Source organism: Alligator mississippiensis, chromosome 1 (genome assembly GCF_030867095.1).
Source record: "Alligator mississippiensis isolate rAllMis1 chromosome 1, rAllMis1, whole genome shotgun sequence".
Taxonomy (NCBI): domain Eukaryota; kingdom Metazoa; phylum Chordata; order Crocodylia; family Alligatoridae; genus Alligator; species Alligator mississippiensis.
The window spans coordinates 180,337,297-180,352,898 of NC_081824.1; the positions used below are offsets into that span (position 1 = coordinate 180,337,297).

The 15,602-nt window shown below is 46.1% G+C and overlaps 1 protein-coding gene across 7 annotated transcripts in view; it reads left to right on the forward strand.

The window, feature by feature from the left end:
* Positions 1 to 15,602, forward strand: part of ENAH (ENAH actin regulator) — a 228,202-nt gene that overhangs the window by 90,158 nt on the left and 122,442 nt on the right. For all 7 annotated transcript variants that reach the window (XM_059717435.1, XM_019483119.2, XM_019483121.2 and 4 more), the window contains exon 2: positions 12,645 to 12,810. In XM_059717435.1, the coding sequence (XP_059573418.1) occupies positions 12,645 to 12,810 (166 nt within the window). The remainder of the gene's footprint in view (positions 1 to 12,644; positions 12,811 to 15,602) is intronic.

The following is a 15,602-nucleotide window of genomic DNA, read 5'->3' on the forward strand; positions in this document are numbered from 1 at the left end:
GTCTGTGATTCCCAGTGCCCTACTAGCACCTCCTAAAGGGAGGGTTGTGTGCTTTTGGAAATGCAGTGCAGGTTGGGACCATGCTGTGCCCCAGAGCAATGGGGTTTTCATTACTTTGAGGTGATGTAGCTAGAGCAAGGAAAAGAGGGTCCAAGCAGTAACTGTGACGTGATCAGCTCCTGAGCTGCGTGAAAGCTCAGAGTTCCCTGGTATGTCAGCATGCATGAACACTGCTGCTGCTTATAGCCCTTTTTCCCCATCACTGAATTTAGTAGCAGGGGAAAGGAGGAACTAGTAGCAGGAGTGTTCACCCATGCTGACATGTTGGTTGACAATCAGATGTTCCCACTGGCTTTGCATCTGGCTCTGTGTCTGGCTGGTGGACTGAAGGTTGAGAAGCACCATATTAGTATATTAAGATAGATAAAGTACAACCTGGATCTTTGCAAGTTTAGGTTCCTTACTGTCCTGTAAAGATGAGGGTTTGAGAACTAGCCACAGCAAACAGCACTGAGAGACTCCTGAGGTGCTCCAGCCATTTATTGCAGCTTTCATTTTAAAGTACACCCTTTCTCCAGCCAGCTGTGTGGAGAAAGAATGTAATTTGAAGTAAAAGCTGGAGTGAACAGTTCAGTGCATTGATTTTCAACCAGGGTGAAATGTGATGTTACCACTTTTATGTGTGCAAACTTGGGTTCTTAAGAGAAACCCAGAGATTTCAAATAGGAATCCAGAGTGTCAAAAACATTCTGACCTGTTGTAGTCTTTTGGAGTTATTTACAACAACAAAAATTGCTCTATAATGTTTGTGCACTCAATAAATGAACAAAACCTAAGGGGTGGAATTTTGAGGGGTGCCTCAAGTTTAACAAGGTTGAGAACCACTAGTGTAGTTGGCTTTATCTTGACTTGGTAACTTGGTGCAAATGTAAGCAGGTTGGGAACCATCATTATATAAAGGTCTAGATTCTACCACACCTTATTTGCCACCTTATGGTTTCGTTAACTTTGACATCCTTAATTTCCATTTTGCTTCTTGTTGGTCCATTCGTATCAGTGCAGTGAAGTTCTTTTTCACAAGTTACTACTTCCTGTTCTTCATCACCTATTTTATAATTGGAGTGATAGTAAAACTGTAGTTAAAAGCATTAGATAATTTTTGAAGCTTAAGGTTTTTCATGATTTACTTCACTCTTCCTTTACCTATTTCTCTGTTACAATTTGTTATTACTTTTGCTCATCGTTTTGCCGTACTGGTTTAAGCCAGCTTCGCCACTCTTTATATGGCTTCTATGCTTAAAACATTCTCTTTCAGTATCGCAGGGGTCATTTTTTCTTTTCAAATTAGTTTAAGCTAAACTCTCAAACACTAAAGTACATTTTCAAAACATTAAGAAAAGTTGACATTTCTCTTAGTTTCTTAGGTTGTCTGTTGAGACTGTTAGCTGCTTGGCATCAAAGATCTATGTACAGCTTCACACAGAGCACACTGCTGGCTATAGGGTTAGTGCAGCAAATTTTGATGCAGATTGGTACATAGCGAACATTTCAGTGAGGAGGTTACCTTAAACATTTTAATTGACAGGTCCATTGTTTTTGCACAGTGAAGTGTACACACCTGTACTTGATTTAAAAAAAATCACAAATCTAGTTTGACAGGATTTCATATGGAATTGTTATTGATCTTTGCTGTCACACTGTTTCTTTGAATGAGACAAGCAAGGTTCTTTGGGTAGATGTAGCTTTTATTAGGCCAACTAAATAGTGAACTTTTTCTGTAACTGTATTGTAGTCAAGTCTAACACCTGTTGGCTATCAGCCTGTTGCCATGTAAATGATTGTCACCAAAACTGCAAAAACATGAGGGCAGAACAGATGGGCTGCAGTGGGACAAGCCCTTTTTTAAGCCTCATAGCATGGGACTGAGCATGAAATGCACTATGAATGGATTTATGTAAGACAGGGGTGTTGTATTCACCCAGCTCCCTGAGCTGGATCTAAATTGGCAATGGTCACCACAGGGATAGACTCCACCCATCGCTTAACCCCTGCTGCCAGCATGTACCCCCAGTGGGATCTCATAACCCAGATTTCAATAGTAGGCATAGTTTCTCTAGGAGTGCTGTGGCTGAGTGACACAGTTCCACAGTCCTGATCCCATCCTACGGGCTGTGCATTAGGTATTGCCTCCAGGTTAAGTCTTCAAATACACGAAGGGAAATTTGTAGAGAGAACAGATGTAGGCTTTTCTCTGTGGCTGTGCGAGACAGGACTAGGTTAAGAGCCTCAAGCTGCAACAAAGGAAGTTTAGGTAAATGATAAGGAGGAACGTTCTGACTGTAGGGGTGGTCAAGCATTGGAACAGGCTACCTAGAGAAGTTGTGGAATCTCTGCCTCTAGAAACTAAAATGTCTCTTATTACAATTCAGGATATTGATTTATATCCTTGTTCATATGGCATTGCTTGTCTACCCTCCCAATAGTTACCCCAATCTTAATTCGCATGGGGGTAGTTTTAAATTACTAACTAAAATATGGTTCTGTTTTATGAAATTAACCTGAATTTGTGCTATTATAAATATGCAATGAATTAAGCACTGTGTTCTGGTTTTTTTTCTTTTAAATCCCACTGATACTTAGAGCATTATTTGAACTCTATAAAACTGTTGTAGGCAGTATAATACTTGGACAGGTGCAAGCATGAATAGTCCTATTAACTATTATTTTGCTTAGTGGTATAAAATCTACCACTGTTAAAACAAAATTGCACTTGTTGGTGGAAAGTTGCATCAATGTAATGAACGTAATGGAAGTTGGACCCATCCTGCCACTGCTTCTTTTCTCCCTCCCTTCTGACTGCAGCAGCAGTATAGGCAAAAAAACTCACCTACCACCACAGTGCCACTGAAGCCCCTGGCCTGCATCACACCAGAGGCAGGTTGTTTTGGCCTGTTTCCCAAAGCTTGCTCACTGCTGGCTTAGACCAACTTCAGCAGCCTGCATCTTATGCCTCAGGATTATTCTCATGATCTCCCAAGTCACAAAGCCTAGGAATGACATTATGCACACGGTCAGAACCCATTTAATCATTTTGCCTTGTTTGTTTGCCAGGCTTGGGTATTTGTGGAGTAGCACGGAATATGTGGTGCTTGTTTCTTTAGCAGGCAAATTGGCATTATGGACAAGCCATAAGGCACCCCATTTCAATAAGTAATTTATTTATTGCAGTACTTAATTCCAGGTTGGGGCGGGGAGTGTGAGCAGAAGGGATGAGCACTTAACTCCTCACAGAGCAGCAAGGCAGGGACAATCATGAGCTTAAACCTTCTTGCATTGGAGCTGGGTGGGCACAGATGAGCCTGTTTAGCTTCTCATACACAAAGGAAAGGGATGGGAGTCAGGGAAGGGAGGAGTGAGCACTTAGTTCTTTACGTAGGGGCCAGCAGTGACAAGCCTGGCCTTTACCCAGAGGTGAGTCTGCACTTACCTCCTAGCATAGGGGCCAGGTGGAGAAGACCAAGTGCTAGCCCACCCTATAGCCTTCCTTCTCAGTGCTGCTGCCCCCCCCCCGGTCCAGCCCCCCGCCCCTCCCCCCCCACTGGAAAGAGGCTGGTGCAGCCTCTGGCCCCAAGCCCGCAGTGGGCAGCCCACCCTTGCTCCATGCACAAGTCTGGGGCCCACATGCCCCCTTGTACTTCCCCTAGGGGTGTGTGCGGCATCTAGGAGCCGCACCCCTCCCCACCTCCTGTGCCCTTTGGACGAGCCGCCCGTGGCTCTGTCTTGGGCCCTGCCCTGACGGGGCAGCACCTGCCCTAGCTCCACTCCCTCCCTCACCATGGGGGGGCCTCAGTCTGCCCCCTTTCCCTTCCACCTCCACAGACTTACCAGCCAGAGGCTGCTCTAAAAGCTGCTGGGCTGCATATCAGCTATTGGATCAGTATCGGCTGATGTGGTAGGTTAATAATTGGTCATTGGTATTGGCCAAAAAAATCTTTATTGGTGCACCCTTAGAGTGCAGTACTAACTTGTGATGTAACTGCCAAAAAGATTGACCCCCACTGCTTTAGGACATGTAGTTTGACAACAAAATGGAGTCTCTTTGCATTTGATTAATGAGAGTATGAAACCACCTATGTGCAGCTCAGTGGATGTTCCTTATGAGGTGCTATGATAGGGTTGCCTGGAGTCAGGCTGGGTCCCAACATCCATGGTGCTTCTGTTGTATCTAGTAGTAGAGTCCTTGTGTCCTCGTAGGAATACATTCTTAATATACCATATTTCCCCAAACCCAAGACAACTTTGAACTTAAGATGACTGCCCCCCCCCAATAGTTAGATGTTATACATTAAAAATTATAAATTTGTTTTACTTTCCATATATAGAATCTTATTAGTGGAAGGTCATACTAAATATGTCCCCCTACTGCTGTGGTGGAGAAAGAAACGATGGAGGCAAGTGGCCAGCTCTCCCCCCTTCCCCCCCCCCCCATGTCCAACAGTGGGATGCCCCCCTCCTCACCACACAGTCTTCCCTGGCTACGTGTCCCCTTTCCTGCTGCACAAGCCACTCCAGCCTAGGGGCAGGGGGTGGCTTGGCTTTGGCTCTGAGCCTGGGACCACACCTGGAGCTGAGCTGCTACCTGTTCCAGGCTGGTACTTGAATCTAAGACGAGGCTTTCCCCTCCAACGCTGTTTGGGATGGGGAACCTCATCTTGGATTTGAGCAAATATGGTAGTACATGACTGATTGGGCCATATTTATAGACCTTGCCCTCAAAAGTAACTGTTTTTTTCCTGATTCTTTATGTTGGGAAAGTATGTAGTTAGTAACGGTCTTTGATGATAGTTCCTGGATTTAGCATATTTTATTTTATTTAAATATTTTTTAAGATTATGAAAAGTCTATCCCCGAGCATATTTTACACAAAATTTGGATTTTGTTTTAGACTGATCTGTTTATAAAAATAAGAAAAACTCTTAATTTAAAAATAGTTAAAAGAATATCACTTATTTTTAGCCCTAAGAAGCAGGAAGACTTTGACAAAAAAAACCTGTTCTTAGTACCAAAAGTGTTCTCAATTCGGGCAACCTGGACCCAGTGCTGGCCCCTGGTAGTTGATCTGCAAACTGTTTGACACAGTTAGCCTTTTAGTTTGCTTTGAAGAGCATTTCTTTGCAATTCTGCTTTCCAACACTTGTACAATCATACTGAGACTTGTTTTTCTCAGTGGTATTGAAGTTGTCAGGAGACTCTTAGATACCCAGCAATGCAAGAGCCTGTTTCTGCCAGAAACCTAAATACAGTCTTTCTTATACTCCTGGAGCTTTACTTACTCTCTCTGGGAATGCTCCGTATTTCCTGCAGCTTGTTGCAGCCAGAAGAGTGAGCAAGTTTTAGGCCTGTGTGGCTGAGTCTTTCTACACGGCATTCCACAAAGATGAGGTAATGTGAAAATCTCACCCAGAATTCATCCCCATGTTAGGTGAAAGCCCATTGGTTAATGTCCACCAGTTATTTTCTTTAAGTTCCACTCTCGTATCTGGATATCTTTTAGATTCTTGCTTTAAAGGACAACATACAAAATCAATCAGACATTTAGTTGGGAGTTCACACATTTTCAGGTTGTCAGTGATCAGATCTAGCTGTGGTAGAAATTCATTAGTATTATGCATGTTGTCTGTACTGTGCTTTGTACGAATTGAGTCACATGAGGTCCCTTCCAGCCCTACTTTCCTGTGATCTGATAGTTTTTGAAAGACTGTACAAGAGGCCTCTAGATCTTGACTTCAGCAAGATAATTGTTAAGGAAACAATCTAAATATGGCAGGGTAGAATACATTTTGAAATAATCTTGTCCTTTGAGAGAACCTTTTAGCTAGCTATAGCAGACTTTAATGGAGCTGTAAAATGCATCTAAAAATCGTGTTTTTAAATAGGTAGATTATTAGTTTCTGACCAGTCTCTCCAGAGGTCATTTGTTGTCCTTGAGCTCTAAATTATGTTCCTCAAAGGCAAGTGTGGTAAGAAAATGCATATTTGATTTTTGAAGTCAGAACCCATGCTTACTGACTGTTTTGTATCTCTTATTATTACAGGAAGAGAACCTGGTTCTAGTGCTTTTCTTTTTAGCCCTATAGGCTGTTTTTTGGTTGCATCTTTGCCATCTTACCTGCTGTTGGAGCCCTCTGTGGTTCTGTCACATTCTGGCAAAGAATTTCTCCTTTCCTACAAATGACCTAGAGCAGTGGTTCTCAACCTTTGGTACCTTATGTACCACCTGCTGATCGACATGGCAAAGGGAAACCAAAAGTCCCACCGTAGCGCTTCCGGTTTTGCTGCCACGAACCAAGTCTCACCATGGCCTGGAGCAAAGCAGCCTGTGTGGGGGGGGGGCCCTCCCTGTGCCCTGGCACACTGATGGTGGGGAGTGAAAGCCCTGGTATACTGGTTGCGGCAGGAGGGGCGATGGCTGGAACTTCCAGTCCGAACAGGCAGGGGGGCGGGCAAAACTCAAAATACAGCACCTGCGTACCCCCTGCCCATGTCTCGCGTACCCCCATGGGTATGCGTACCATGGGTTGAGAAACACTGATTTAGAGTTGGGTGGAAGGAATGGGCCAGACCTTTGAATCAAGTAGCAGCGTCCCCTTCGGGGTGTGTGCCAGTTCTAGAATAGCTGGAGTTCAGCATGCTCCACCCACTTCCTATTTCTGTCCCAGCTTGTGTCCTACACCAGAAGCTGCAGCAAGGGGTGCGTAGAAGCCAGTTAGGTTTACTTTGTGCCTGCTGGAATCTCCTATATGGCAGTATCCCTGCAGGGGTTTTGTGAGGATCTGTCCCACTGCACTTCCTGATTAGTGCAAAGGGAGAAGAACAGGGGGAAATATGCTTAAAGCAGTTTGGGCTCTACTTTTTTAAAATATTTTCAGTCCTTAGGCTAAAAAGATGGGATACTACTCTTAAATTATAATTTTATTAATTGCTAAGCCAACAGAATTCCTCAAAGGCCAGAATTTGGCATAGACTTATTTTTTAGATCTGTGGAATGTTCAGACATCATCCTTCTTCCTAAAGTGGTTGCAGTGCAGTGTAGATGAAGTAATATACAAATGTTCTTGATCTCTTACAGCTGGATGACTTGTATTGTGTGCTGATGTGCCTTTGTATGCTCTCACACTTACTGCCTAAGATAATGTTCCCTAACTTTTGAACCTAAGGCATGCTTTTTTGGATTAAAATTGGCACATTTCACTCTTAGACTCAAAAACATGTCTCTATGAATGTATATGACTTGTATGTGTCGTGTTTGCATGCACACGCAGACTCTTAAAAAGAAATGTCAGTTTCAAAACTTGAGTTGACTTTGTGGATTTGGTGGATGATGCTTTTTTCAAACAGCTAGCAGAAGTTTCCTGATCACTGGCCCTGTTTCTTATGGGGGACTTCAATCACCATGACATCTGCTGGGAGGGCAATACAGCAGTGCGCAGGCAATCCAGGAAGTTTTTGGAGAGTGTTGGAGACAAGTTCCTGGTGCAAGTGCTGGAGTGGCCAACTAGGGGTCATGTTCTTTTTGACCTGCCGCTCACAAACAGGGAAGAATTGGTGGGGAATGTAGTATAGTGGATGGCAACTTATGCAACAGCAACTGCAAGATGATTGAATTCAGGATCCTGAGGAAAGGAAGGATGGAGAGACGCCGAGTAAAGACCCTGGTCTTCAGAAAAGCAGACTGACTCAGTCAGGGAACTCGTGGGCAGGATCCCCTGGGAAGCCAGGCTGAAGGGGAGAGGAGTCCAGGAGAGCTGGCTGTACTTCAAAGAAGCCTTCCTGAGAGTGCAGGAACAAACCATCCTGATGCACAAGAAGACTAGCAAGTATGGCAGAAGACCAGTTTGGCTTAGCATGGAACTCTTTAGTAAACTAAGTCACATGAAGGAAGCTTGTAAGAAGTAGAAACTTATATTCTTCCCTAGGTGTTTATTTAAGAGCATTGCTTGGGCATGCAGGGATGAAGCCAGGAAGGCTGAAGTGCAATTGGAGTTGCAGCTAGCAAGGGATGTGAAAAGCAACGAGGGTTTCTACAAGTATGTTGGTAGCAAGAGGAGGATCAGGAAAAGTGTGAGTCCCTTACTGAATGGGGGAGGCAGCCTTGTGACAGGATACAGAAAAGGCTGAAGTGCTCAGTGCCTTTTTTGCCTCGGTCTTCACAGGCAAGGTCAGCTCCCAAACTACTGCACCAGGTAGCAGTTTGGGGAGGAGGTAAGCAGCCTTCAGTGGTGAAAGAACAGGTTAGGGAATACCTAGGAAAGCTGGACATGTACAAATCCATTGGGCCGGATGGGATACACCCGAGTCACTTGGAAGAACTGGATGCCTTTAAGTCGGCAGGCCCGGATGAGCTCCATCCGAGGGTGCTGAAGGCACTGGCCGACATCATTGCAGAGCCACTGGCGGGAATATTCGAACGCTCGTGGCGCACGGGCCAAGTCCCAGAAGACTGGAAAAGGGCTAACGTGGTCCCCATTTTCAAAAAGGGGAGGAAGGAGGACCCGGGCAACTATAGGCCGGTCAGTCTCACCTCCATCCTTGGTAAAGTCTTTGAAAAAATTATCAAGGCTCACATTTGTGAGAGCCTGGCAGGGCAAATTATGCTGAGGGGAAACCAGCACGGGCTTGTGGCGGGCAGATCGTGCCTGACCAATCTAGTCTCTTTCTATGACCAGGTTACGAAACGCCTGGACACAGGAGGAGGGGTGGATGTCGTATACTTAGACTTCAGGAAGGCCTTCAATACGGTATCCCACCCCATAGTGGTGAACAAGTTAAGAGGCTGTGATGTGGATGACTACACAGTCCAGTGGGTGGCGAATTGGCTGGAGGGTCTCACCCAGAGAGTCGTGGTGGATGGGTCAGTCTCAACCTGGAAGGGTGTGGGCAGTGGGGTCCCGCAGGGCTCGGTCCTTGGACCGATACTCTTCAATATCTTCATCAGTGACTTGGACGAGGTAGTCAAATGTACTCTGTCCAGGTTTGCAGATGACACAAAGCTATGGGGAGAAGTGGACATGCCGGAGGGCAGGGAGCAGCTGCAGGCAGACCTGGATAGGTTGGACAAGTGGGCAGAAAACAACAGGATGCAGTTCAACAAGGAGAAATGCAAAGTGCTGCACCTAGGGAGGAAAAATGTCCAGCACACCTACAGCCTAGGGAATGACCTGCTGGGCGGCACAGAGGTGGAAAGGGATCTTGGAGTCCTAGTGGACTCCAAGATGAACATGAGCCGGCAGTGTGATGAAGCCATCAGAAAAGCCAATGGCACTTCATCGTGCATCAGCAGATGCATGATGAATAGGTCCAGGGAGGTGATACTTCCCCTCTATCGGGTGCTGGTCAGACCGCAGTTGGAGTACTGCGTGCAATTCTGGGCGCCGCAATTCAAGAGGGATGCGGATAACCTGGAGAGAGTCCAGAGAAGGGCCACTCGTATGGTTAAGGGCCTGCAGACCAAGCCCTACGAGGAGAGACTAGAGAAACTGGATCTTTTCAGCCTCCGCAAGAGAAGGTTGAGAGGCGACCTTGTAGCTGCCTATAAGTTCATCACGGGGGCACAGAAGGGAATTGGTGAGTATTTATTCACCAAGGCGCCCCCGGGGGTTACAAGAAACAATGGCCACAAGCTAGCAGAGAGCAGATTTAAATTGGACATTAGGAAGAACTTCTTCAGAGTTCGAGTGGCCGAGGTCTGGAACGGGCTCCCAAGGGAGGTGGTGCTCTCCCCTACTCTGGGGGTCTTCAAGAGGAGGTTAGATGAGTATCTAGCTGGGGTCATCTAGACCCAGCACTCTTTCCTGCTTATGCAGGGGGTCAGACTCGATGATCTATTGAGGTGCCTTCCGACCCTAACATCTATGAATCTATGAAGGTGCTGAAGGAGTTGGTTGATGTGATTGTAGAGCCATTGGCCCTCATTGGAAACTCATGATGATCAGGAGAGGTCCTGGATGATTGGAAAAGGGCGAAGATAGGACCCATATTTAAGAAAGGGAAAAAGGAGGATCCAGGAAACTACAGACCAGTCAGCCTCACCTCAGTCCCTTTAAAAAAAAATCATGGAGCCAGATCCTCATGCGCTCGCAGCCCATGTGGGGTTGTCCGGAGTAGGCACAGGTGGCCCCAGGCGGGCTGCAAGTGGCTGCAGCGTGGGGTGCTGGGCATGGGGCAGGCAAGGGGTTGCTTTCCCTATCCCCCTCCCCCCTCCACCACTCAGCACCAGCTTGTAACCCGGCCCCACTGCCAGGCTGGCAGTGGGGCGGGTTACAAGCTGGTGCTGAGCGTGGGAAAAAGTGGCCCCCTCCCCGTGCTGCAACCACCTGCAGCCTGCACGAGGCTGCCTGTGCCTGCTCCAGACAGCCCCATGTGGACTGTGAGCGGCTGCATCGGGGAGCGCCAGCCATGGGGCAGGCGAGGGGCCACTTTTCCCCATGCTCAGCACCAGCTTCTTTCCTGCTGGCAAGCAGGGGGTCAAGGCAGAGGACAGCACACAGCCTGTACCATGGGGCTGGGGGGCACTGGGTGTGAGCGGGCAGGGAGCCAGTGGGAGCACAGGGCCCGCACCAGTGTCCTGGGCCCAGTGCCGGTAGATCCCAGAGCAGGGTGGCAGGAGCGCAGGGTCTCAGCTGGCAGGGGCACTATGGAGCCGGGCTATCTTCCCCCCTCCCTGCTGGTGCAGCCCAGCCCAGCTCCACAGACCTTTGCCGGCCTGTGCCCCCCTCTGGGCCCCACCAGTGCTGACCGTGGTACAGTTGGTCCGAAGGTGGTGACCAGGGGGCGGGGCACCTGTCAAGGGGTGGGGCTACCCATGCGGCCCTTGACAGCCTGCCAAAAGTGTCCCTCTGCCCAAAATAATTGCCTGCCCCTGAGCTAGACTGTTCTCAATAGTGGCAAATGACAAAACAATGGTCTGAAGTTGCAGGAAAGGAAGTTTAGGTTAGATATTAGAAAGAATTATCTCACTAGGAGGGTAGTAAAACACTGGAACATGTTACCCAGAGAAGTGGTGGAAGCTCCATCCTTGGAGGCTCTCAAAACCCAGCTAGACAAAGCCTTGGTTGGAGTTGGGGCTGATCCTGCTTTGAGCAGGGGGTTGGACTAGATGACCTCCTGAGGTCCCTTCCAACGGTAACTTTCTATGATTCCTTGAATGAACTAATGCTATAAATAAACAAATAAACAAACAAATAAATAAATAAACATAAAAAATATTGCACAGGGAAAGCCTTTCTTTCAATTTTATATCTTAATTAGATGTAGCTCATTCTGCGTTTCTCCTTCGTAGGTTGCCTTTGCAGATTGTCCGTTTTCCCAACTCTGAAAGGGGACGCAGCATTCCTTGCAAGCTAGGGTACTACATGCACTTCCTACGATGTCACAACTATGTATTTAAAGAATTTGGAATAGTGATAAGTAACCATTCCTTGCTATTTTTTTGTGCCAGTCTGTGTCTAGGCACTTACTGGAAAGGAATTGTCTTTACTGAAGATAGTATTTCTCATCTGTTCTTCTCTTTTGTGGGTTCTCGTGGCTTCCCCTAAACTTAAGAGTGCACCTTGATCTCAACATGACTGCTTTACTCAGGGCTTATCTACAAAGACGTCATCAGTATAACTCATCAGTACTCAACCTGTTGGCCCAATGGGCCATATGAGGGGTGTGGGTCTGGTCCACAGGCCAGATTGGACCTCCATACCCCTGGGATTGGGCCCTGCATTGCCTCCACCTGCAAGATCAGGCTCCAGGGGCCCTGTACCACCTCTGCCCAGGCCCGTGTGTCAAGATTGGGTCTGATATGCAGGGCCTCAGTCCCACGGGGCTTCCCATGGAGCTGTGGGGAGCACTGTGGACTGGATGACAATCCATGGGCCTGTGGGTAGGGGGTTGAGCACCCCGATATAATTATATGTGTAAAGTCCCCAGCTTATACTAGCAAAAGGGTTTTTTAGTCTACGTAGTCACTTCATCATCAAATGGCATGCTGCGCTGGCAAAGGAGCTCTTACTGATAAGCTGTAGAAAGCCATAGAACAGTGATTCCCAACCAGGATGCCGGAGGTCCTTTCAGGGGTGCTACAGGGTGCCTTGCAAACTTAACAAATATGAGTCACAAGATGAACACAAATCAAATCAATATGAATCAAGTATGATTCACAAGGTAGACCCAGAGATTCCAAACAAATTAATTTTGTTAAAATCTTTCTGACCTGCTGTGGCCTTTCTGAATTATTTTCAACAGAAGAATTGCTCTGTTATTTTTCTGTAGTAAAAAATGAGTGAAAGCTAAGAGCTGCATTTTCCAGAATGCTGTCTTGAGTCTGAAAAAAAGGCTGAGAACCATAGAATGTCAATACAACTTAAGAGACTTAGACATCTAAGACCTTACAAGTTTTTCACAGATTTTTAAGTCATATTTTACAGTTCTTACTCACAGGGCAATAACTCAAGGTCATGTTTATTGGTAAACTTTCCTTTAGAAAAATCTGATAAATATTTGTTTAGCAAGTCTAATATATTGTTTTGTTTATTTGTTTGCTTGAATATTGTTCTTTCATTTGTCTTAATAATATTTTTACTTTTTAACCTTAACAGTGAACAGAGTATCTGCCAAGCACGAGCTGCAGTAATGGTCTATGATGATGCCAATAAGAAATGGGTACCAGCTGGTGGGTCAACTGGATTCAGCAGAGTTCATATTTATCATCATACAGGCAACAATACCTTTCGAGTAGTGGGCAGGAAAATTCAAGACCATCAAGTAAGTGAACCTCCTAAAAACAATTTTCCTAGAAAACATACTGGTAAATATCCTAACTAATCACTTAGGAGAGCTGTTTTCTCAATGAGGTAATGGCATGATCTGAAATAAGAGTAGTTTATGGTATTATCTGCAATACACCAGGGACTTTCTAAGCCTTTAAGAAGAGATGGCCACTTTTCCAAGTATTTCAACTTCTAGTAGACAGGCAAATAGATTAGGTCAAGGAGAACATCAAGCAATTGCCTTATACATCAATTTGTTTCATGGTAAACTGTCAAATTACAAAACAAATCCTCCTTCCCAAATCTGTACCCACTACCTTCCTTCTTTATGTTTCCCCTTAATCTCCACATCATAAGATTGAGGTCCCTGTGGTGAGGGAGGGAGTGGGGCTGGGGCAGGCACTGCTCAGCTGGAGTGGGGTGGAGATCAGGACAGAGCCACAGCTCATATGGGGAGCGGCTCTCTCCTTGCATGCTTCCTGGGAGGGTATGGGCGGGGGTGTGCCCCTGGATTTGTGTAGGGTGGGGTGGGATGCCACTGGGCTGGGGCTGTGCTGGGCTCTTCCTGGCAGGGGCTGGGCTGGGCTGTGCTGTGCTGTGCTCTGCTCTGGATAGGTGGTGGCAGAGCTGGGATCAGAGCTACGGCAGGGAGGCTGCAGCCCCAAAATTTTTGCTGTTGCCCACCCACCCTCCCTTCCCAGTACTGCCAGCATGCGCCCTGAGCGCAGCATAGCCTGGCTCAGCCCCCAGTGGCAGTCTGTTCTATCCCACCCCATTTGCAGATCTGGGGACACATGCCTCTCCATGCCCTCCTGGGGTGTGTGCAGCAGTGGCAGACCCCTCCCCTGCTCCTCCCCCCTCCCCACCCCCAGATGAGCCGCTTGCAGCCCTGTCCCATGCCTGCCCTGTCCCAGCTAAGCAGTGCCTGGCCCAGTCCCACTCTCTCCCTCCCTCACCCTGGGGGCCTCCATCTGCCGCCCTCCCCCCACTCCTTCCCCCACACCAAACTTACTAGCTAAATGCTGGTCTCCAAGCTGCTGGGCTATGCTCCTGGCCCCATGCATGCTGTGGCTGCGCTCACGCACAGGGCATTTATCAGCCACGTTATTGGCCACATCAAGCAAAAAAAGCCGATTTCCTATGCTTGCAATTTTCCCTATTTTGGTGTTGATCTGATATGGGACCAATGTATCAGTGCACCTCAAATTTTTGTTTTGAATTCTTATTAGGAGAACGCTGCCAGATTTTGTTCAGTATTTATGTTATAGTATTTTTTTTAATCCTGCTAAACTTTTCCTGTATCATATGGCAATGAACTTCACAAGATTTTTTAAATTAAAATATCCTGTTTCTCCAAAACAGAAGTAAGAGCTTTGTTTATGCCCTCACCCCGCTATACATTGACAGTAATGTATCAGTACAGTCTTGAGAACAGAAAAATGGAAGCGGTATTGAAGAAGAACCATTATAATGGGTTATTTAAAATATTTGCACCTTCCACACTTTAGGACTATTTTATTGTGCCTAGAAAACATACCAGAAATCTTGAATGAAGTCAGGATCCTGTGAGATTTGTAAAATACCTGTTTGTACTTAATGCTTCCTTGAGCTCGTTTTGCAAGCTCAGCTCTGGACATCATGGTATATGTATATGGCCGAGATCTTGGAAGGCTGACTTGCAAGTTAAATGGAATAGCGGCATTCTGATGAGAGAGGTTATTTATAAAGCAGTGGTTCATTCAGATACTTTGTGTGCTAAAGCAGTCATGTTGTGGCTGGAATTCCTTTTTCTATCCAAGCTGGGGACTCATAACAAAAATAAGAGGGCAACAGCAAGTCGAGCTTTTTGCCAAAATAATGCGTTATCCTTTCCCAAATGATCCACTGAGGTCTCCATGTAGGGAATAGCTCAAGGATTCTTTACTGTATTTACTGTAATCCAAAAGTAGGTTGTCCTTCTTCCCCCAAACAATGTGGGGAAAACCTCTTGCCACTGCCACTGGACTGGGGCTGGGGTCAGAGCAAGCATGGGCTGGAGCCAGGCTGGAGCAAGGGTAAGTTGTCAGAGGGGTGGGGAGGTGCAGGTATACAGCAGGAAGAGCAAGAGGTAGAGGGGACAGGTGGCAAGGGTCAGGCCTTGCACCACCTGCCCCCTGCCACTGTTTTCTCCACTGCAGCAGTGGAAGTTACGAATTAAATACAATCTTCCAATAATTAGATTTTGTGTATAGCACATTATAACATTTATAATTTTTCCATGTATAGAAACTTAATTATTAGAAGATTGTCTGTCTTAAATTCAGGGCCAGCATGAATTTGGGTAAATAGTAATAGTAAATAATGGTCAGTAAACTAGAAGATGTGCAAAAATTAATTCTCAAGGGTAGTCTCCACATCTCCCTAGAAACAGATTTGTCCATTTCCTAAATATGGATGTGAGTCCTATATATTAAGGAATCAGTTGTATGACACCTGGGGATAACTGCAATAGAGCTCATATTTGTGAAACAGTATCTACTAATCTTTCCTTTATGGTATCCACTACCAGATGTAGTATGCAACTGTAGGTTGAATATATAGAAGAATGCAGTTTATAGTAGGCAGTTTAATTTCATAATAACAATGATCTTTGGAGAACACTTTACAGTGTCACTGATCTAAGAAGCATTTTCATGTACCATTCAGACCCCTTCATCTCATGAGATTAACTTGAAGTCAGCCTTACAATACCCATTTTGTTAATCATCCATTCCAAGGCACTATTTTATTGAATATCATAAACCATGA